Source organism: Ovis canadensis, chromosome 6, assembly GCF_042477335.2.
Source record: "Ovis canadensis isolate MfBH-ARS-UI-01 breed Bighorn chromosome 6, ARS-UI_OviCan_v2, whole genome shotgun sequence".
In the NCBI taxonomy this organism is placed as follows: Eukaryota; Metazoa; Chordata; class Mammalia; order Artiodactyla; family Bovidae; genus Ovis; species Ovis canadensis.
The window spans coordinates 116,225,362-116,248,388 of record NC_091250.1 but is presented as its reverse complement, the minus strand read 5'-3'; the positions used below and the strand labels follow the sequence as shown (position 1 = coordinate 116,248,388).

Here is a 23,027-nt window from a genome sequence, read left to right as displayed (position 1 = left end):
AGGGAAATTTCTTAGTCACGTGTTGACTCCAGTCATTGCCATTTCTTTCTGGTGTGATGTTTCTAGATTAGAAAAAAAAACTCCAAACCTTATTTATACTCTTGTCTGTTGCTGTCTTTATGAATACTTAATCTGCATGTCTGTGGAAAAACATTTTTCTGCATTGGAGATTTGTTATTCCTAAATCTCTTTACAATTTTATATCTGTAGGGCTATTTTTTAGAAATAATGAAAAATATCTTAAATGAACAAGAACATGTCTCATTGTTAATTACAGTAGTCATTACACAACCTTTTTTTCTTTTTGAACTCTATTTTGAAATACTTTGGGACTCACCAAAAGTTGCAAAATAGTACATAGAGCCCCTTTTTCCCTTCCTTTGTCCACATCCTCCACTGGCGACATCTTGTTTGCAGGTATTTTATGGTATATTTTTTTCATACTGTGTAATTCCTTGTCATTTTCAGTTTTAAACTCTTGAAATTAATTTCAAATTAATTTCAAAAATTAATTAACTTTGAAAATTAATTTTGAAATTAATTCAGAATCAGTGAGATTCAGTGCAGTTTTGTAAGTTTTACCTGCAGAAGAGAAACCTTTTCAAATTACCCTTTCTCGATTGATCTTTTGTCCTCTGTCTCCATACCAGTTAGTACTTACTCAGTCATCTTAAGTGCTTCCTTTAGAGCTTCCATCATCATCTGAAAGTGTCATGTTTATTTAGCTATTTAACTTTATTGTCTGTTGTGTTCACACCTTTATCACCTAAAAAGAATGCACGTCATAGACTTGTTCAGCCAGTCAGTCGTGTCCGACTCTGCCACACCATGGACTGCAGCACACCAGGCTTCCCTGTCCATCATCATCTCCCGGAGCCTGCTCAAACTCATGTTCATAGAGTCAGTGATGCCATCCAGCCAACTTGTCCTCTGTCGTTCCCTTCTCCTCCTGCATTCAATCTTTCCCAGCATCAGGGTCTTTTCCAATGATTCGACTCTTTGCATCAGGTGGCCAGAGTATTGGAGCTGCAGCTTCAGTCCCTGCAATGACTTTTCAGGATTGATTTCCTTTAGGATTGACTGGTTTGATCTCCTTGCAGTCCAAGGGACTTTCAAGAGTCTTCACCAACACCACAGTTCAAAAGCATCAGTTCTTCAGCGCGCAGCCTTCTTTGTGGTCCAACTTTCACATCCATACGTGACAACTGGAAAAACCATAGCTTTGACTAGATGGACCTTTGTTGGCAAAGTAATATCTCCGCTTTTTAATATGCTGTCTAGGTTTGTCATAGTTTTTCTTCCAAGGAGCAAGCGTCTTTTAATTTCATGGTTGCAGTCACCATCTGCAGTGATTTTGGAGCCCAAGAAGATAAAGTCTGTCGCTGTTTCCATTGTTTCCCCATCTATTTGCCATGAAGTGATGGGACCAGATGCCATGATCTAGGTGCTCAGTAAATTTTTTACTGACTTTGCCATAGGATTTCTCTGCTCCCCCTCCCTCCCCATCATGCTTTGAAAATTGGAGGAGTGTTAGAAAAGCCAGCTAACAAGAGAAAAGCATAGTTTTGGAGTACCTCCTAAGTTAGCCTTGAAGTAAGAACTCTTGCTATTGGAATCTTTCTTCTTTTCTTTCATTTTCAGCCTTGAACATTGGAAGTTTGATCAATATTGTTATCCAAAGTACTTTCATGAAGATTTTTTTGATCTTTTCCTAGGAAAGAAATTCTAGATTTTGAGGTGCTAGGTGCATGCTGAATAATTTTCTTCTTGCATATCCTGTTCTGGTTCTCTGATTGATTGATCAGTTGGTTTTTATTGGTAAAAACACATAACACGAGATGTGCCCTCTTCAAAAAATTTTACATGTGCAATACAGTTAATTGTAAATACAGTGTTGTACAGCAGGTCCCAAGAACTTTTTCATCTTCAGTAAGTAGCTGTAACTTCATACACATTTATCAGCAACTTCGCTTCCTCGTCCCAGCCTTTGGCAACACCATTTGACTTTCTGCCTCTGTGAGTTCAGCTGCTTTCAATACCTCGCGTATCCTTTTATAGGAAGTTATCATTGAAAGTAATTTTATTAAGATATACATGCACGTAATTTTTGTCCAAAAAAAGGCAGATAGAATGAACCCTCTGTTCTACTTTTGAAGATCGGGTCTATTTCTTGTGCATCAGAGCAAGTTTATTTTTCCAGGACTCTGAACTTGGTGTGAAATACTTATTTTGTTTGTTACATAATCACCTTTCACATATCAAGTCTTTTTACCAGATCACTTGCTACATGCATTATAGATATATCAGGAGGAACCATGCTTATCAGCAATTCTGTTGTTTAGACCTGTCCATCAGAAGTTAGTAAAAGGTGAAAGTTTTAGGTAGATCAACATGCAGAATGAGTACGTGGGCTGATTTGTAATACATTAGTCCTCTTCTCTTGGTCTCTTAATTTTGACTTAGTTATTGCCTTCCTGTAGTTTTGTTAAAAAATGTAGTAACTCTCATCTAATTTGAGAAAATACATACTTTTGTGGCCATATTGTGTACAGGGCATGGCTTAAGACTTTCCTCTGTCTCTTCTAGTTCAGCCTACGCAGCTACTTAATTCTTAAGGTGCTTAACATCACGTGGTCGATTTACATCACTGGAACAAAAAATTCCCACCAGTGTAAAAATAGTATCTTCAGCTTATTATTAAGGACTTTGCTGCATGCTAGATGCCACTGTCACTCCCAGTGGTGCAGTCCCCACTGGGCAGTAGCCCAGTGATCGAGAAGCCAGGGATGCTGACCTCAGTTGGCACCTTGTCCAGCATCTTGTGGCATGATTAGTAGAATGTAGTGAATCCCAAAGTAGACAACCTAGCCTTTTTTTTTAAACAGAAAAACAGAGTGTCCCGCTCTCCTCCAAGGATTTCAAAGCCACAACACCTTCAGGTAATTTCATTCCCAAGATGTGGTTACGTATTATCAAATGGAAAGATGCATGGAAGCTATGAGTTCGAATACTGTTTTCTTACTAACATGAAAGTGGGTTCCTTTTTTTTTTCCAGAATGGGGGATGGTGGAAAGGGGCTTTTAAGGCTTGGTTACATTATTAGTGAGAGAAGTGTAATAGTACTATTGATGTGCCTCACATTATCATCCTGAAGCAAAAATTTGAAAATAACTATGCTTTAAATGGACTTTAAAGGAACAAATTACTGCATTACACTTACTACTAACATATTTTGTGTTCTGCTTGTTCTGAATGCTGTCTGATTGAGTTTACTTTTATTCTGTCAGTGTAGACTGGGAACTTATATTTCCTTGAAAAGTGTCTGCGTTCTATTCTTACTTAATCTAATAATGAGCTCTATTAACTCCATTTCTGTAATTTTTAGCCTAACTATATGCATTGAAATGCAGGATGAAAGCTAAAGTTTAAATCAAATGATTGGCAACTCTCAAGACGGGCTAATATTAACATGTTCTTTCCATTAACTCTTATAATCTTAAGTCAGCATTTAAATTTGCATTTGTTAAGAATTAGAGCAATTCATAGTTCATAATAGTAGTAGTAATGTTAGCCAATCAGTCGTGTCCAACTCTGTGACCCCGTGGACTGTAGCCCGCCAGGCTCCTCTGTCCATGGGATTCTCCAGGCAAGAATACTGGAGTGGGCTGCCATTCCCTTTCCAGGGGATCGGCCCAACGTGGATATTGAACCCAGGACTCCTGCATTGCAGGTAGATTCTTTACCATCTGAGCTACAGGGAAGCCCCATAGTTCGTTATACAGCATTTTGTTGACTAAGAGTGTTTTTCTTTCAGAATTTTAAGAAATCCTGTGGTTTACAGATGTTTAATTAATTTAATTTACAGACGTTTCTAGTCTACATAGTTATTTTAAAGAGAACACTAAATATTATGTACTTTTACAGTGAGCTTCTTGACTTATTTAAAATAAAAACTGAGAGATCCCATTAAGTTGTTTTGAATAGCAATATACTGAAATTCTGCAGTTCATGGGGTCTCAAAGAGTCGGACATAACTTAGTGACTGAATAACAAATAACTGAAATTAATAGGTAAGAGTACATTAGTTCTTCTGAGTACATTTGTCATGTGAAGACATGTCATGTTAATTTGTCAACAAGAGTTTCCAGTCTCACCCTATCATTCAGCCACAACCACTATCCAGACCTCTTTGTGCTCAGTTGCTACTCAGTCGTATCCCACTCTTTGTGACCCCATGGACTGTAGCCCACCAGGCTCCTCTGTCCATGGAATTCTCCAGCAAGAGCACTGGAGTGGGTTGCCATTTCCTACTCCAGGGGATCTTCTCAACCCAGGGATTGAACCCACGTCTGCAGTGTTTGCTGCATTGGCAGGTGGACCCTTTACTATTGAGCCACCTAGGAAGTCCCCAGACCTTTTTGTACACTCCTATAATTCAAATCCAGATAACACCATTATATGCTATTGCTGATGTAACTCATCTTCACCATCTTTTTCTCAAAAAGAGCAGTGATTATTAAAGCGGTAAAATTGTTAAATGGATGCCATTAATAATTAGACTGCCTTGATCCTTTTCAAGGTTTATTTTCCTAATTAGTATCTCATTCAGTCAATTCAGGAATCTACCAAACTGTTGTAATCTTTAATAACAACATTTTTTAAATACATTGTCTTTTTGTATGTTCTTTGTCAATGAAAATTAAGGAAACCCCACACATACTTTTAAATGCCAATAATCAGATATATGGAACTGTTTGAAACCAGGAAACATTTTTGGTATTTTGTGTCTCAAAATAAGCATCGGCATTCATTGTTGGTAATTGGCAGCTTACTGAAGAGCAGTGAAAATACATTTGTCCAATCATTGTTAATAGTGTTAAGTAATATAAGTGGAATCCAGAGTCACTCAAAATATGTCTTATCTATAGGTTTCTAGATTCTGTACCAGGAAGATAACTTCCTTTTTTAATGTAGGTTTAGTTCTTCAAAATCTTTTTTCTCTCTGTGAAAGACATAGGTAGTGTTGACAAGTTGGTTTGGTAATCAGTGTTTTTTTTTTTTTTTTTTTATGAACTAGAAATCTATTACATTGGTTTAACTGTGAAATAATCAATTTGAACACTGCAAGTATTTTTTAAAGATATTGAGTTATGAAATAGAATTGCACAATTTAAAACCAAAGTTGCCTAGTTTTGAAGAAGCCTAGGAAATGAAAGCATAGCATGCCAGCTTTTGATTGAGAATTTTAGCCAACTGGGAAGGAGCGGTCTTCCTTACATGAGCATTTAATTCCTATCAGGGAAAGACTCCTCCTGTTACATGTAATAACAGATGCCTGAGTCCATTGTAGGCTTGCAGGAAAAATTTGCAGGTTAGTTTTTACCAATGACCTTAAACTCTGATAGCTCAGTTGGTAAAGAATCCACATGCAATGCAGGAGACCCTGGTTTGATTCCTGGGTCAGGAAGATCCGCTGGAGAAGGGATAGGCTACCCACTCCAATATTCTTGGCTTCCTTTGTGGCTCTGCTGGTAAAGAATCTGCCTGCAATGCGGGAGACCTGGGTTCAATTCCTGGGTTGGGAAGATCCCCTGGAGAAGAGAAAGGCTACCCACTCCAGTATTCTGGCCTAGAGAATTCCATGGACTGTATACTCCATGGGCTTGCAAAGAGTCGGACACCACTGAGTGACTTTTACTTTAAACCATGATTGCTAAAATGATTCCTCAGTGGTATTCTTTTGTTTTCTTCTTTCTCTATTTAATCAGCTTTGAACATTGCTTTTTATGAATTACTCCCCCTTTAAATCCAAATTATCCAAACCTCCTAGTGTTCATGAGAAGTTGGATTCCATGTGTCCTTCTTTGATCTCCCTGGATTGTTTATTCACTCATTTAACAGGTGTTTATTGAGCTCCTACTTAGTGTCAATAATGCGCTCCATACAGGGGATCAGGCTCTGAACAGTACAACCAAGGGTCGACTCCCATGGTTTTATTTTCCTAGAGAGGGGCAAGAGACTAAATCAGTGAGCATGAATACAATAACTTCAACACTTATGAGATACTGAATATCAGAAGTAAGCCAGGCTTCAGTTGACTTCTCTTTTCCAATAAAAATTTTTTATCACTGTCTTTATCTTTACAAGCTAGACAGCCTGGATTTGAATATAAGTTGTCCCTGACTAGACAAATTACTTATCCTCTCTGTTTCTCAATTTATGTTGCAATAAGGGGTAGCTCAGTCGTTAAAGAATCTTCCTGCAATGCAAGCGACACAGCTTCAGTCCTTGGGTTGGGAAGATCCCCTGCAGAAGGGAATGGCTATCCACTCCAGTATTCTTGCCTGGAGAATCCCATGGACAGAGAAGCCTGATAGGTCCCCAGTCCATGGGGTCACAAGGAAAGACATGACTTAGCAACTAAGCAACCACCTCCACCAAGGGGTATAAGAATAGAAAATAACTTACTGGGTTCTTGTAAAGATGAAATGAATTAAATCTACAAGTACTTAAAACAATCCTTCTTATACAGTTAAGAGTCAATACAAATAAGTAGCTAAAAAATTTTCCCTTTAAAATGTTCTTTCAAATGGCAGTATATAAAGATGAAACTGCTGAGCGCAGTTTTATACATAAGCTTCATATTATTCCCTTATTGAATAAAACTCTTTTATCTTGATTATCTTAAATGGAAGAAAACAATACCTCTAAAGTAATCTGTGAGTGAGTGAAGTTGCTCAGTCGTGTCTGACTTTTTGCTGCCCCATGGACTATAGCCTATCAGGCTCACCTGTTGATGGGATTCTCCAGGCAAGAATACTGGAGTGGGTTGCCATTTCCTTCTCCCAGGGGATCTTCCTGACCCAGGGATCGAACCCAGGTCTCCCGCATTATAGGCAGATGCTTTACCATCTGAGCCACCAGGGAAGTCCTAATCTAAATTCTATCTATTCTGCATCCTACATCTTTATGACACATGTTCAGTAACTTAGCATGTTGGCTTAGAGTGAACAGATTGGATTTATTTTCTGACTTTAGTTCGTCTTGTATATCAGTATGAAAATTAATGAACTTTATACTGATAAAATTAAATGCATGGTTTGGGGTTTATCCATTTTCCCTTATCTTTAAAAATATAATCAGCTAAGCTGACTTTCAGAGATTCTTCCAACAGTACAGTTCTGTGAATGACTCCCTCGTTGTTTCTATCTTCTTAATATCAGCTGCTCAGGTCACCCCTTGTTTGTCTCACTGAGCGAACCTCCTAGTTTGTTTTCCCCATCAGTGTCTTTGCCCTTCTAGTTTGTCGTACACATCACTTTAGATTAATCATTTTAAAATAATCCTTTCATCATCGACTTTGTTAAAGAAACTACATTCGCTCCCTCTTGCCCAAAGTCAAGTACAGATAGGCCCTTAGCTTACCTTCCTTCATAAATAGATACTTTCTATCACTGCTATTGATATTAAACAATATTCTCAGCATATGCTCTTCTAGAATGTGAACGAACCCTGTGTTATTACAGTTCTTTATCTTGATCATTCCTCTGGCCACACTTTGGTTTTAAAGCAGTATGCCTAATCTCTGCTTCTCTCCCTTCCTCTGTTTTCCAGACAGACATGGACTTGTTTTCCAGGCAAATTTAACTCAAATTTCCCTTCTTCCATGACTATTTTTGGCTAGTTTGTGACATACTTTTTCTTAAAATCTATCAGTTGACTTTTTATTTTTCTGTACTTATATGATAATATCTGCATATACCAATAAAATATTACTCTCTTTAACATAATTTACATGTCATTTATCTCCACCTAATGATTTTCCTTTGGTTTTATAGAGGCTGCAAGTCGGGCCATAGTCCAGTTCTTGGAAATCAATCAGAGTGAAGAAGCCAGTAGAGGTTGGATGCTTCTGACAACGATTAATTTGTTAGCATCCTCTGGTCAGGTGAGATCTTGCTTTTCGTGTTTGAAGCATCTCTCTTTATCCTCTTGGGATTTTGTCGAATTAGATTTATCATCATATCTAAGTAAGATTTTATGATAATCATTGTATTCTCCTCCTTCACCTTGCACATTTTTCTGTGCTTCTCACAAGACCTCTGTAAGGAAGTTAACATTTCCATTTTACACATGAGGAAATGCTTAACTTAGAACAGTGTTTTCTGTCTTTGTCATTAGAGTGTGTGGTCCCGTTTGTACAGCACACTGGGCAAAGAGATGAACTCCCTGCAGCTGGCCGGAAGGAGCCCAGGAACTCTGGCTCCCCAGGCCCAGCCCAGAGTTTCTGTAACCCATGTTAGGGAAGCTTCGGCTCAGAAGAGTCATCTGAGATTCATCCAAGGTCACTTAGCTATTTTCAGCATAATATGTATTACCTTTCCACTTGACTTATCCCAGAGTTTGCTTTTTTCCCCTTTAAATCAACTTTAAGCATCTGTCATGATAGATATGGCACATAGTCATTTATGTGCTGTTCGAATACCTGATTTGTGACCTGCGATGTTTTGGGGGTGAAGGAAGTTTATTCAACCTTCTAAAATCTGGAGTAGAATTACCTATCAAAGTTCAAACCAATCTTGAGAACGACTTTTGTCTAAATTACAGCGGGCTTTCAAATACCTCGTGGATCACAAAAGTAAGTGTGACATTGATCAGACTACCATGACAGGCCATGGGAGAAACAGTGCGCATTTCTTGGTAACGATGTCCTGAAACCAGTTACTAGCCCGGAATAATTACTAGCCCACTGGAATAATTACTAGCCCACTGGAATAATTGCTAGCCCACTGGAATAATTACTAGCCCACTGGAATAATTGCTAGCCCACTGGAATAATTACTAGCCCACTGGAATGTTTTCTTTTGGAATACCCTGTTTCCCTCTTTGTTTGCTGGATTCTGTTTTGTTTTTTGTTTATTTTATTTTGGAGCACAGTTGATTTATAATATTGTGTTGTGATTTGTTTTTTAAAGCAGAAAAGGAGTAAGACTCAATTTATCCTGATTTACCTAAGGCTGACCGAGTTTCACCCTAGTTTAGCTTAGAAGGCCCATACCCCAGGAAACTCTTCAGTCCCGCACACATGGGGATGTTTATTCACCCTGAGTACTAAGTAACCTTTCATATGGTCCTGAAGTAGACCATTGTTTTCATGTATCTGTGGCCATATCAGATGACTATCAAAATACCAGTTCTGCTTGCTATTGATGATAGCTGTACATGACTCTAAATTACTCTACCAAAATGTGGTTGGGCTAAGCATAACATGTAAAATAATTGTGTTTAATTGGAATATATGTAAGTTTTATTCATATTTTCTGTAGATGTTCCGTTTTCCTTTCTCAATTGTGAGCATGGACTGTGCTCTACCATAACACCTAGAACATGGTAGAAAGTCAGTAAATGTGTATTAACTTACATGTGCACACATGGATAGACCAATTTATAAGCATAAGAAAAGAATCAGAAGAAAAGAATCACTTAAGAAAAATTTACAGGTGTTGCCAGTTACCAGTTTGGATATCCAGTTGTACTTTCAATCGGTCTTGTCATAAGATGAAAATGAAAAGTGATGTCATTTTACTTGATACAAAGGGGCAGCCAGTGATAATCTGTCAAAAGAGACCTTTTGAAAGAAAACTCAGTGTTACACTTGGAGCTGACATTTTGGTCTGCATCCTGTTTTTTGTTAGCAGCAGTGAGTTGCAGAGATGACTCACACATGGTCCTGAGTCAGCAGGTAGACGACAGAGATGCAGTGGATGAAGCTAACACTGTGAAATGCAGCCGTGGGCTGCATGTAGTAGTGTGAAAAGGGAACTGTGGGAGTTGTAAATTTTGCAGGTGAAAGGAGGAGGAAAGATGAGGACTTACGTTTCAGGTATGAACAGACGTTTAAACTGAGAGTCAGATGGAGACATGGGGTGTCTAGAAATAATAAAAGGTAGGTGAGAACAGCAGAGGACTTTGGAGTGTTGGCGGAGGGAAGTGATGGTGGGTGCATAGAAAGGGGCCAGATCGTAGGCAGGATTGTTCCTTAGGCGCGCTGCTCCCCTCATCTGGCTACTGCGGTAGCTCAGGCCCCATCTGTCTTGTGGGGTTTTCTGTACTAGTTTCCGAAGTACTCTTGCTTTTCTGCTCTTTAACCTATAATCTGTACTACCAGCAACTGATTTTCTGAAATCTGGTTCAGTTACTCCTTTATTTGGAACACTTCACTAGGTTTCCAGTGCCCACCTGCAGAGGGCATTGAGCATATGCCCGCTCCCCAAGCCAGGGCAGGATATGTGAGTAGTGAGCCTTCCTTGTAAATCAAGGCTCACGCAGTAATAAAATCTATCTTGTAAGGTTGACTTGAAAAACAGATGAGAGCATGTATTTAAAGTGCTTAGCCTTAAGCCTATTATATAATAAACACACATTAAAGGTGAGACATTATTGTGGTTTTTCAGGAGTCAGCAGTTTTGAACTCCGGTTCCTGAAACATGTTGTACAAAATGGCCTTACCTTCTGTGTATCTTCCAGGTGACCTTTCCCCTCTTGTTTCAATTCCTATCCTTCATGCCACTCTTGGCCCTGTCGATTATTCCCTTATTTTACTAGCCTGAATGTACTACCATTGTCTACTCGAGAGTAAATCATAGTTATTGATGAACTTGTTTCTGCTGGTAGACTACAGCCTTGTGAAAGTCAGGATTCCTTCATCATTTCACGCCAAGTTCCTAAAACACTGGCATATGCTATGCGTTCAGGAAATGTTTAATAAAAAAGTTAATAGACTAATCAACACATGATGCCAGCGTGTTGATTTCCAACATGGAAAAACTTACTCCGAATTGTACCATGGAAAGATTTTGATAATTTTTATAGCATGCTTCTTTTTTTCCTCCCATACTTCTTAACAGTACTGAAATGTTCACCATAAGGTCTAAAATTTCTTCCTCTAGCAATCTTTGAAAATAATGTACAAATTTTCTGTGTCAGTGATGGATATATCCTTCAAGTGCCCTTCCAACCTAAGAATCTGCGATGAGAATAAAATAAAAGTACTAGTAAAGGAACTGATACATAGTTTAGGACATTAATGTGTCTTTGCATTTGTTACATAAACCTCATATTAACCCTAAGCGATATATACCATTATATAGATTTTATAGGAGAGAAAGATGAGGCCTAACAAAAGTTAGTTTCCCCAAGTTTATGGTTAAGCTCCTTTATTCTAAATCTTAAAGCTAATGTTCTCTGGAACATGCTGCCTCTTAATAGTCAACTTAATAGATACCTTAGTAGGCAACAAAGTTCTCAATATTTGATGAAAGCAAATTTGTCCAGATAGGAAATGGGTATTTGTCATTCATGGAGTATTTTAAATATTTTTTCAGGCGTTTGAAAAGGTATTTTGAAGTATAATTTTCTGGCTTAAAATTTGTGAGCTTATGTAGCTGTACCAAGTACAGTTATTGGATTCCCGTGGCTCAGATGGTAAAGAATCCACCTGCAATGCAGGAGAACAGGTTTTGATCCCTGGGTGGGGAAGATCCCCTGGAGAAAGGAATGGCAACCCACTCCAGGATTCCGGCCTGGAGAATTCCGTGGACAGAGGAGCCTAGTGGGCTACAGTCCATGGGGTCACGAAGAGTCAGACACAACTGAGCGACTTTCACTTTCATAGTACAGTTATGTCTCTCTGTCTGTTTACTCACTTTATTTATCCATTTGTTTTCCAGAAAACCGTGGACTGCATGACAACAATGTCAGTGCCTTCCACCCTGGTTAAATGTTTATATCTGTTTTTTGACCTTCCACATGTGCCTGAGGCAGTTGGAGGTGCACAGAATGAGCTACCTCTAGCAGAACGTCGGGGGCTACTCCAGAAAGTTTTTGTACAGGTATGAAAGGTGCTGTGTGTCTGTTCATCTAGACCACCTTATTTCAGGTGTAACAGGTACAGTCTAAGTAGATGTTCTGCCTGTCCCATTTTCTATAGTGTTTCTTGCTGTTTATTATAAATTGACTTTATTTCATCTAACTGGCATATTTCTTGAATTTGCCCATTTCTTTTGAGGAATATTTGGGCAAGGGATTCACAGGTTTGTTATTCTGAACAGATTCGATCATTAAGATTACCTTTCATATTGTAAAAGCATCTCTAAAATGAACAAAGCAAGGAACACTTTTATTAACAATGCTGTTAACTTTGGGGTAATATTTCTTCTTGTGTCAAGCAATTCTGTCTTGTTGCTGTCTAAATATAGGAAGTCCTTAGCCAGTAAGTACTTAACTGAGAAAATACAGTTTATTTTAGTGGCTACTGCCACCTTTTCTGCTCCCTGTCTGTGAACCTTCTTTCCCACTGTGGTCACTCTTCTTTTAATAATTACATTAGCAGAGTAAGTGAACCTTTGTTAGCTAGTCTGGAAATACTGTCATCATTTGATATCCTTTCTTGGGAGAAAATTCTCACAACAAACAAACTATAAACATTTACAATATAATCTATCCATGGGAAATATGGTATTTAAAAAATATATGTTTGACATAGAAAGATGAATACTGCATGATTTTATTTATAAGTTAAGAGGTCAGACTTTTAAAAGTAGAGTGTTGGTTGCCTGGGGCTGGGAGGTGAGAGAAAAGAGAGTTGTTTTCCAGGGGATCCAGAGGTTCAGTTCTGTGGGAGGAAAATGTCCTACAGATGTTTTGCATGACAGTGTGCATGTAGTTAACACGCTGTCCATAAAAATGATTAAGAGGGTTAAATTGTTACGTGTTTTTATGCCTCAATTTAGAAGACTCACACCTGTTTGAGTCCCATTTTATGAAATAAGATGCCAGTTTCTCATCTCTAAAATGAAAATAATACCTGGCTAAAGGATTTGGGGGAAGAGTCAGTGAAATAATACCTAAAGCTGTGCTTCTCTGCTTTAGACATGGTAGACCTGAAATGCAAAAAGTCATTTTTCTGATAAATAAGTTTGATTTCTTACAAGTGTTCCCTCCACCACTTTCAGCATCGATGAGAGCAGGGAGAAAGAACAGAGAGGACACTGGATCTGCATCAGGTGCAGCAGAGCAGGGCACAGGTGATGCTGGCACCTGTTACACTCGGGTTGTTGCTCCAGGAACGACTGGACTTTGCTGAGGTCTGTGTGTGCTAAGTTGCTTCAGTGTGTGCAACTCTCTGCAGCCCCACGGTCGGTAGTCCGTCAGGCTCCTCGTCCATGGAATTTTCCAGGCAGGAATACTGAAGTGGGCTGCCATGCCCTCCTCCAGGGGTTCTTCCAACCCAGGGATCAAACTCATGTCTCTTATGTCTTCTGCTTTGGAAGGTGGGGTCTTTTACCACTAGATTTCCCAAGTGACTCAACTGTGAAGAATACTCCTGCCAACTGCAAGAGACAAGGGCTCAATCTCTGGGTAGGGGAGATCCCCTGGGGAAGGAAATGACTACCCGCTCCAGTATTCTTGCCTGGAAAATCCAATGGAGACAGGAGCCCTGTAGTATATATTCCGTGAGGTCGCAAAGAGTCAGACTCATCTGTGCGACTGAGCCCCTACACAGCAGTGAAGATGGGGGAGAGTAAGACAGATTAGAAATGAAAAGACAGGATTATCAATAAAATGCTAATTCAATGAATATTTATTGAACACTTGGTTTATTAAATACTTTTGTGCTAGCAGTTAACATCCCTATCTTGTTTGCAAGACCTTCCATGACTTCAGAGCTCTTGTTTTCCTCTGAAATAATAATGTGATGCAATGGCAGAAATGGGATTAGAACTCAGGTTTATCTAACCTCTCAATTAGAATGGAAGAGAATAGCAATGGGAAGAAGTAAAAGAGTAAACCACCTAGGAATTAAAGCTGTTTTAAGACATGGCTATTGAAGAGAGTGGGTTGAGACTAGAGCCCTGTTTCAGTAAAGTCTGTCTGAAGAAGTAACACCTTAGACAAACAGAAGCTGGTAACTAAGTAGCAAAGATTTCTTCTAAAACTTAATTTTTTTCTATATCTGAAAGCAGTGGGTGCTGACTTTGAACTGAATGTAGGATTCATTTTACCATATTGGAATCATTGGATGTTAAAGGCCAAATGGGATGCAACAGAGAATTTAAGTGAAACGCTTCATTTACACTTACGGAAACTTATAGTCATGTCTCTTCCACAGCTGGTGCCCGGCAGTGATCAGAACCCTGCTCTCCCACCGTCTAGTCCAGGGTTCCTTCAGTGCATCAGCTTAGCTTTTCTCATTTGTTATCACGGTCCAGACATTGTTTTGTCTAAAAAACCCAATGGACACGAACTTATTAAATGCTTTCAGAATGCAATGTTTATTATAGACACAAACTTATTAAGTGCTTTCAGAATGCATAGTGTTTATTATAGATAAAATCCCTGTGTTTATATTTTGTGACAGATGGTTTCCTGGGACCTTAGCAGTTGGTAGTGCTTCACGTAGGCTTTTTTTTTGTATTTGCATTAATGTGGCCAATTACTGCTCTGCCGCACTTGGCTGGACATTGTAACAGAATCCCTACAAATAGAAGTGCTTAGTGTAGGGGCTGAAGAGGAATGAGTAGATTCTTCAGTTTTCTCCTGCGTAAAATAAAAAGGTTATTAATACTAGATTATCTGTAAGAATTCTTTTGACTTGGAAGATGAATTAGTTATTTTAAGGGTCAACAGCAAGGAATTAAATCCAACTTATTTTTGAGCACAAGGATTTGACTTGGAAAAAAACTTTTTTTTTTTTAATTTTCAGGTTTCTTTTTATGTTACAAATTAGAGAAATGACATCTGTCCCTCTAATCACATATGGGCATGTGAATACCAGTGAAAAGTATAATCAACAATAGACTGTTATGAGTATATATACATATGTGAATATATATATATTTGCTGCAGTTATCTTTATTTTCATATACCTTTTTGTTACATTTAATACATGTGGGAAGAGGTACACATATTACATGTATTGATAAAAATTTGGTATTCAGCAGTGTCTCTAGGCAATTTTTTGGGGGGAAGGGGGAATGCCTATACTTAATAGAGTTTATAAATATTTTGTTGTTCACTGAGTTCTTAATCTTTTTTTCCCTGATATTTATCAGCTATGAATTAGAAATTCTTATATTTGAGTAAAATTTTGCACTGAAAGAAATAGGAAAAGGCAGGCCTAGCTTTCTCAGATGAAATATGATACTTCAAATACTTTTTCTATATAATAGTTTCCCCCAGATATTAAAATACTCCAGTTTTATTTTATTTATTTTATATATTTAAAAAATATTTAGATGAGAAAATATAGCACAGAGAAGGAAGGTTAACTTTTTCTGCCACCAAACTGAGATTAGAAGAAGAAAGGTTTTTGGAGGGCAGAAACCATAGCTTCATTCCCCAAGTAGCAGGCCTTTAATGCCATAAATGGTTGTGCAATGTGTATTTTCCAAACCATAGGTAAGGAATAAGTTTTCATTCCAGAGTTTAAGAAGTGCTGAGTTATGCTTTAGAAGATTTTTGGCTGCTGCTGCTGCTAAGTCGCTTCAGTCGTGTCTGACTCTGTATGACCCCATAGATGGCAGCCCACTAGGCTCCCCCGTCCCTGGGATTCTCCAGGCAAGAACACTGTTGCCATTTCCTTCTCCAGTGCGTGAAAGTGAAAAATGAAAGTGAAGTTGCTCAGTCGTATCTGACTCTTCACAACCCCATGGACTGCAGCCTACCAGGCTCCTCCATCCATGGGATTTTCCAGGCAAGAGTACTGAAGTGCCATTGCCTTCTCCAGATTTTTGGCTACTAGATACAATTAATAATTCTGAATTAAGATGACTGTATTATTATAATGTCCCCTTCTACTTGCATAGAAGTTGGGAAAAATTAAAAATACTTTTACTTTTAAAAACATGTTATTTTCTTGTCTCCCTAAAAGTGTCCTTTTTAGAGAAGAAAATTACAATTCACCTATGGCAAGCTAAGAATTAACATTCTAAAACTGGAATGTTGACCTTGAAAGTTACTGTTGATTTATTCCATTTCAGGGTAGGGCAAAAGAGTACCCCCCCAAAAAAAACCCACCGTGGTGAAGTAAAGATGGTAAACATGTAACTTAAAAAAAAAAAAAGCTGATAAAAGTAGAGGTGGTTAACTGTCTTACCATAACACAGTTGTAAATTATAGGTGTCTTTTTTAATGTTGCCTAACTTAGAGCGCTCATCATTGTGGCTTTAATGATAGCACTCAACACTGACCCTGAACTTGCAGAGTTTTGAATAATCAGATCTAGTCCTTTTCTAGCCCCTGCCTTTCCCCCAATCATTCATTCATTTATGTACACATTTTCTTTGTTCTTTAGATCTTAGTGAAACTCTGCAGTTTTGTTTCACCGGCCGAGGAGCTGGCTCAGAAAGACGATCTCCAGCTTTTATTCAGTGCAATAACCTCTTGGTGCCCTCCCTATAACCTGCCTTGGAGGAAGAGTGCCGGAGAAGTCCTTATGACCATATCCCGTCACGGTCTCAGTGTCAACGTGGTGAAGTATATTCACGGTGAATATCTTGTAACGTATTTGTTCTAGATGTTCTGAATTTTCTCCGCCTTTCTCTCCTCATATGATGGCTAATTTGTTTCTCTTGTTCAGTTCTCCAAAGATTCTATTTTAAATGAAGAACTACATTTGCCAGGAGAAAACAATTATTTGTGAAGTGTTTCAAATGTAAAAAATTCTCATGTTCTCAATAATGGATATCCAGGAGAGTTAAAATAACCTTACCTTTAAGTAAATGATGTCATAATAATAATGCAGATTCCACTTCATTGCCTCTTCTTCCTTCCTCTTTTGCTGAATGAAAAGAGATTTTTTGAGATGCTATAGTTCAAACTCTTTCTGAAGATATTTGTAAGTAGACAGATAATCTGTCCAATGAGGCATGAATAAAATTAAGTAGATTCTTTATCAGCACCGAAAAGAAATTGTCCATTTTTTTAGCTCATATATATAAATATGTGTAAACTGTCCCTTAAAATGGGTCAATAAGAGAAATAGGAGACAATTGTAGCATCTCAAATAGTCCACTTATGAATGTGTGTGTATATATATATATATATATATACACACACACACACAAATTGAAAAATCTTTCAAAATAGCTTTTAGTACATCTATTCATTTACCTAAAGTCCATCAGTCATTAAATGTTTCTTACCTCTGTTCCTGTGTTAAATCTTCTTAGTTATTGTTATGTGACCCTGGATTTCTTGAGACAAATAAATTTTTTTAAAGATAAAAGAGGGAAAGTCTTCTTTGAAATGCCTCCAGTCCCAGAAGTCATGGGATATAACTATGTTTTAAACTAGTACATATATAGTACAGACAAAAATTTGAAATATTTATTTCCTGGAGTAGTTCTGTATCTTATGTTTCTCCATTTTTTATTATATTAATATGAAGGTCAAAAATATCATTTGGCAGCAGGCAATCATCTTTTTTAATAATAAAACTTCTAAATATAATGTAAAAACTATTATAAATGTCAACTGATTTTCAACACTTCCTGTATTACTCTTTGTTTACTACTTAGAGGTATAGCTGCCCTAGTCAATTTGAATCTTATATTTGCTTTCAGAATGTGTACCATTTATCTTACCATATTTTATAAATATACTAAAATTTAACGTTTCATTAAATACCAGTTAAGAATGAAGTTTTCTTAAGCAGTTGACGTAAGTTATATACACACACACATATTTATTCAGTTCTTTATTTTCTTTGTTTTTACAGAAAAAGAATGTTTATCTACGTGTGTTCAGAATATGCAGCAGTCAGATGACCTGTCTCCCTTAGAAATTGTTGAGATGTTTGCTGGGCTTTCTTGTTTCCTCAAAGATTCCAGTGATGTTTCCCAAACTCTTCTGGATGATTTTCGGATATGGCAAGGATATAATTTCCTTTGTGATCTCTTGCTTAGGTAAAACCCCACAATATAAGAATGTATTTTAATTGTCTACTTAGTCTTCTCATCAAAGGAAGCGAAGTAGTTTGGGCTATAGGGAAAAAGAAGTCAGCCAATCACTTATGTAAGGTATACTTTATACTCTTAGCTTTAATCACTTCTTTTTATTCCTATTCTGTCAAGAGAGTACAAAGAGTGAATTTAGAGTTAAATTGGAAAATGTAGGTTGCACAGGTGGATTCAGTGGTTAGATGTGAAGAAGAAATCTGCTCTTCCTTAGCAGCTGAGGGAGAAGAGTTTAGGTGAACTAATTAACATCTTCCTGAAGTGTAAACTCTTTGTGCTTAATTATATTTTTGGTTTTCCTTAATGGTAATATCAATGCTATCAAGCTATTAATACAGTTAGTAGCAAGAATAATTTTGCAGAATGAATGAGATGCTGAAAATGTATATATAAAACATAGTAGTCTGAAGCTACTTAGCAGCAGCAGCAGCAGCAGCAGTCAATCTAAAAGTGTTTTACTAGCCTTCTTTTTCATCCCAAATGTTCCTTGCATATACTGGAAAAACAGCTGGTTACAAGTTTATTAGGAAGAGGATATTCATGCTAGTCTTTCCCAGGCCGTTAATCAGTTTTAAGTTGTTTGATTTACTGTAAACCACCACTGTTTTGTAAACTTTTAAGTTCTAACACCAGTGTGCCCTAGTTGCTGTTACTTAATAGTAGGCAACCCCTAAGAATATAATTTTGCACATATATCCTAATTTACAAATGAAGAGATGTGAAAGTTTATGAAATAACTATTTAATATTACTAATTGATGCTGTCCTTTGAGAATTCAAGAGTCTTAAAAATGTTGGTAACTTGTTGCAATAATTTCAGCGTGTGTTTATTGATCCTAAAGATACAATTCTAAATGCAGACCAAGTTTTATGTGTATTAGTGCTCCTGAATTCTGATAGCTACTAGCTGTCCCACTCTCCACATCTATGGTTGATTCTTCATGGCCATTAGAAAGCATATCTATGACGAGTTTATACTAACATGGAGAAGCATGTGCATAACACAAATTAATGAAAAAAACAGGTTACAGCATTCTGTGTATAGTATAAAAATATTTATTGTTAAAACATAACTTTTCACATTAAGAAAAGACAAGTTTAAAGGAATTAAGTTTGTTTTAAAAAATTGTTAGACTCTCAGAACTTTATTTAAATGTACTGTAATGCCAGTATTTGAGTTAATTAATGAAATGCAGATGAAGTCTTACAAATATTCCCCTAGAATTCACTGTTTAAAATTATTAATGGAGAAAACGTCTTAGGAAAGAAATGGTTAATAAGGTTTTTGGTTGTAAATAATGAAACTTATAACCTTAGAGCCTTAGGGAACTTAAGAGATATTTAATCTAATCCTTTTATATTAAGAAACTTTCTACCAAAGATTAATGATTTACCTAAAATAATACTGTTAATGGCAAAATCAACATTTATCAGGTGTTCTGACTATTGGCATAATTTCTTTCAAATACACCATCATATCTCATAATTAAATTTGTAGCTTTATAAAAATATCATGTGTTTATATAGGAAAAAATATAAGAAGAAACTTCTTATAGTAGTCTGTACATTTATTTATTGCATATAAAATTGAAATTTTCTTTCTGTATTAAATTTTAAAATACAACACAAGAGAAAACATATTTGCTAAATCTTACTTTTCCTAGATTGGAACAAGCAAAAGAGGCAGAATCCAAAGATGCCTTGAAAGATCTGGTTAATCTGATAACTTCCCTAACAACATATGGTGTCAATGAACTAAAACCAGCTGGTATTACCACAGGGGCACCCTTTTTATTGCCTGGATTTGCAGTACCTCAGCCTGCAGGCAAAGGTGAGTTTTCCCCCAACCCCCACCCCCACCCACCTGCCCCGTTCTGAGCCACTCAGAGAAATAAGGAAAGAATAAATGTATCCAACTGATTGCTCTTTATTTATGTTATTTATATAAAGGTAATATGCTGTTTTTCATTAAAGTTGGTGCTTTTTATGGTATAATTTCTTGAATGACAGTCTTTAGCAGATAAAATACTTGAAAATAATATGAAAATATCATAAAAACAATGAAATTTATATTTTAGTATTTCATTTCAATATTCAAACAGTTTAATAATTCAAACATGCCTCTGCTGAATGTTGGCACCCCACACATTTCTGCTTTTTGTGCCTGGAACGCGAGTCACTCTCTCTATGCCCATCTCTGTAAGATGTATATAGAAAGCACAGGTGCAAACAGTTAGCATTTTCCTAAGGAAACCTAAGTACAGAGAAATTACATTACATACTTTCAGGTCAGAGAATACATTTTATAGTTCAGATTTCCTAGCTTTGGCTTTTCTCACCTAGTAACCTACTAAGAAAACTTATTGTATATTAATAACATTTAATTATGTAAGAGTGCAAGTTTTATAGTTTATGTAGTTTTTTTAATGCATACTAACCATTCTGAGCTTCCCTGGTGGCTCAGAGGTCGGGAGAGCTGGGTTTGATCCCTGGGTCGGAAACATCCCCTCGAGAAGGAAATGGCAACCCACTCTAGTATTCTTGCCTGGAGAATCCCATGGATGGAGGAGCCTGGTGGGCTACAGTCCACGGGGTCGCAAAGAGTCAGATACAACTGAGCAACTTCACTTTCCCATTCTGAAAGAATGTGAACCCACAGGCTTCTGATAGTTCTTTTTACATTATTGTTACATACTAAATATTCAGTACTGTGGTGATATTTGCATGTAAAATTTAGCCAGAAAATATCATCATATCTGGTTATTTCAATTTCACAGCACATTATCTGTGCATTTTATAATGTAGAACCCAGCAGTTATAAATTCTTAAGCCTACGAGAATAAATAGATACACCAGAATACACTAAATTTAATTTACTGGAGAAAATTATATTGAAAAGTCATGACTTAAATTGAAGTTGTTGTACTTACTTCCATAAGATGTGCCCTCAGTTTATAGGTTATACAGAGCTTCTTAAATAAATAAAATCTAAAAGTATTTTACAGAGCTGTTCAATATTTTATTTAATATTAAGGAACAATATTAAATTAATGCTTCTAATTTATAGACTTGAGCTTAAATTTTCCACAGTTAACTCTTTCTGTGCATTCATCTAAACATAACTAAGTAATATAATTTTTATTTTAGGTTTCATTATTTTATTTGGTTAATCAATCTGATTGTGACACTGAGATAATATTTAGTTACACAGTAGTATAATTTTGTAATGAGAGAATTAATGCAGCTAAATTAACCTTCCTCATATTTCTGCCTGATTTTTCTCATCTATAACAGAGATGATTCACATATAACCTAGCACCTCTAGGGATTATTTTGAGAATTCAGCGACATATGTCTATGAAAACAAGGTTAACTAGAAGGGACGTTGCCCTGAGTCAAAACTCAGGTTACCTATAAGTGGCATAACCTTTCTAAATATCAACTTCTTCAGAAACATTGATGTAATATTCAATAAAATGAATAGATCAAGCTAGATCATTTTGAGTTTCATCTATGACTTAAAATTATCTTTCTCATGGCTTGTTTAAACTCAAGGAGATACTAATGGTTTTATTTCACATAAAGAGATTATGAAATATGGGTTTTTTTGCCAGCAGTATTGAAGTATAATTTGCATATATTAAAATGTTGGGTGTTGGGTTTGAGTTTAGGTAAATATTTGTGGTTGTGCAGTCACCACCATAATCATGATAGGGAATATCCCATCCATCTAAATCTGATGCTGGGAAAGATCGAAGGCAAGAGGAGAAGGGGAAGACAGAGGATGAGATGGTTGGATGGCATCACCGACTCTGTGGACATGAGTTTGAGTAAGCTCCTGGAGTTGGTGATGGATAGGGAAGCCTGGCGTGCTGCAGTCCATGGGGTCGCAAAGAGTCAGACACAACTGACTGAACTGATCCATCTGAAAGTTTCCTTGTTCCATTTTATATTCAGTCCCCTCTCATCACTCTTATCCTGGTAACCACTGATTTGCTTTGGTTTTGCTATTTCTAGAATTACGTAAACTAGACTCCTAAATTACGTAGTTTTGTGTATCTGGCTTTAGTATTTCTCCATGTTGCTGGATGTATCTGAAGTTCTTTTTTAATATTGGATAGTATTTCATTGTTTAAATATCCTGCAGTTGTTTATCCATTCACCAGTTGATGTTTATTTGACTATAATGAATAAAATATTAGGAACATTTGTATAAAACAAGTCTTTGTGTGGACATACATTTTCATTTCTTTGGGGTGGTAACCAAGCAGTGGAATTGCTGATTCATATGGTCAGTGTATATTTAACTTTATGAGAAACTGCCAAACTATTTTCTAAAGTGGCTGTACCATTGTGCATTCACATCAGCTCTGTAATGAGAATTTGTTTTGTAGTCTCAAAACAGTTGGTGGTATTAACCTTAATTTTAGATATTTGAGTGTGTAATAGTATATGTTGGCTTTCTGTTTTGTTTTGCTTCGTTTTTTTTACTTTTTTCTAAATTATTACAAGCTTTTTTCATATTCCTATTTGCTGTCTGTGTCTCGACTTTGGTTCAGATCTCTGTGTCCAGTGTTTGATAGCTTTGTTGGTTTTATTGGAATTTTTAGAGTTCTTTAGATAGTCTGGATAAGTCCTAAGTATGTTCTCTTAATTTTGACATGCCTTTTCTTGGTAGTATCTTTGAAGACCGAAAGTTTTAAATTTGATGAAGTCCAGGTTAGCACTTTTGAATTATTTTATGGGTTTTGCCTCATATGTTAGAAATCTTATTTAACCCACATTCACAATTATCTTCTGGTTTCTTCTAGGAGTTTCACATTTTTAACCCTTATGTTAAAGTCTATGATACATTTTAAGTTAATTTTTGTATATGGCTGGAAGTAAGGTTTATTTGTTTTCCCAGTACAGATATGTGCACTGGGATATGTGCACTGGGATATGTGCACACAGATATGTGTCGAAAAGATTGTATAGCTATATATTCTGGAAGTCTTTTCAATTCTGCTTT

The 23,027-nt window shown here is 36.7% G+C and overlaps 1 protein-coding gene across 14 annotated transcripts in view; it reads left to right on the top strand.

The window, feature by feature from the left end:
* WDFY3 (WD repeat and FYVE domain containing 3) overlaps positions 1–23,027 on the top strand; it is a 281,120-nt gene that overhangs the window by 106,914 nt on the left and 151,179 nt on the right. For 8 of the 14 annotated variants that reach the window (XM_069594602.1, XM_069594596.1, XM_069594599.1 and 5 more), the window contains 6 exons: positions 2,886–2,939; positions 7,839–7,948; positions 11,730–11,891; positions 16,355–16,547; positions 17,780–17,966; positions 19,681–19,847. In XM_069594602.1, coding sequence (XP_069450703.1) covers positions 2,886–2,939; positions 7,839–7,948; positions 11,730–11,891; positions 16,355–16,547; positions 17,780–17,966; positions 19,681–19,847 — 873 coding nt within the window. The remainder of the gene's footprint in view (positions 1–2,885; positions 2,940–7,838; positions 7,949–11,729; positions 11,892–16,354; positions 16,548–17,779; positions 17,967–19,680; positions 19,848–23,027) is intronic. The other 6 variants (XM_069594603.1, XM_069594595.1, XM_069594598.1 and 3 more) reach the window with 1 other exon arrangement.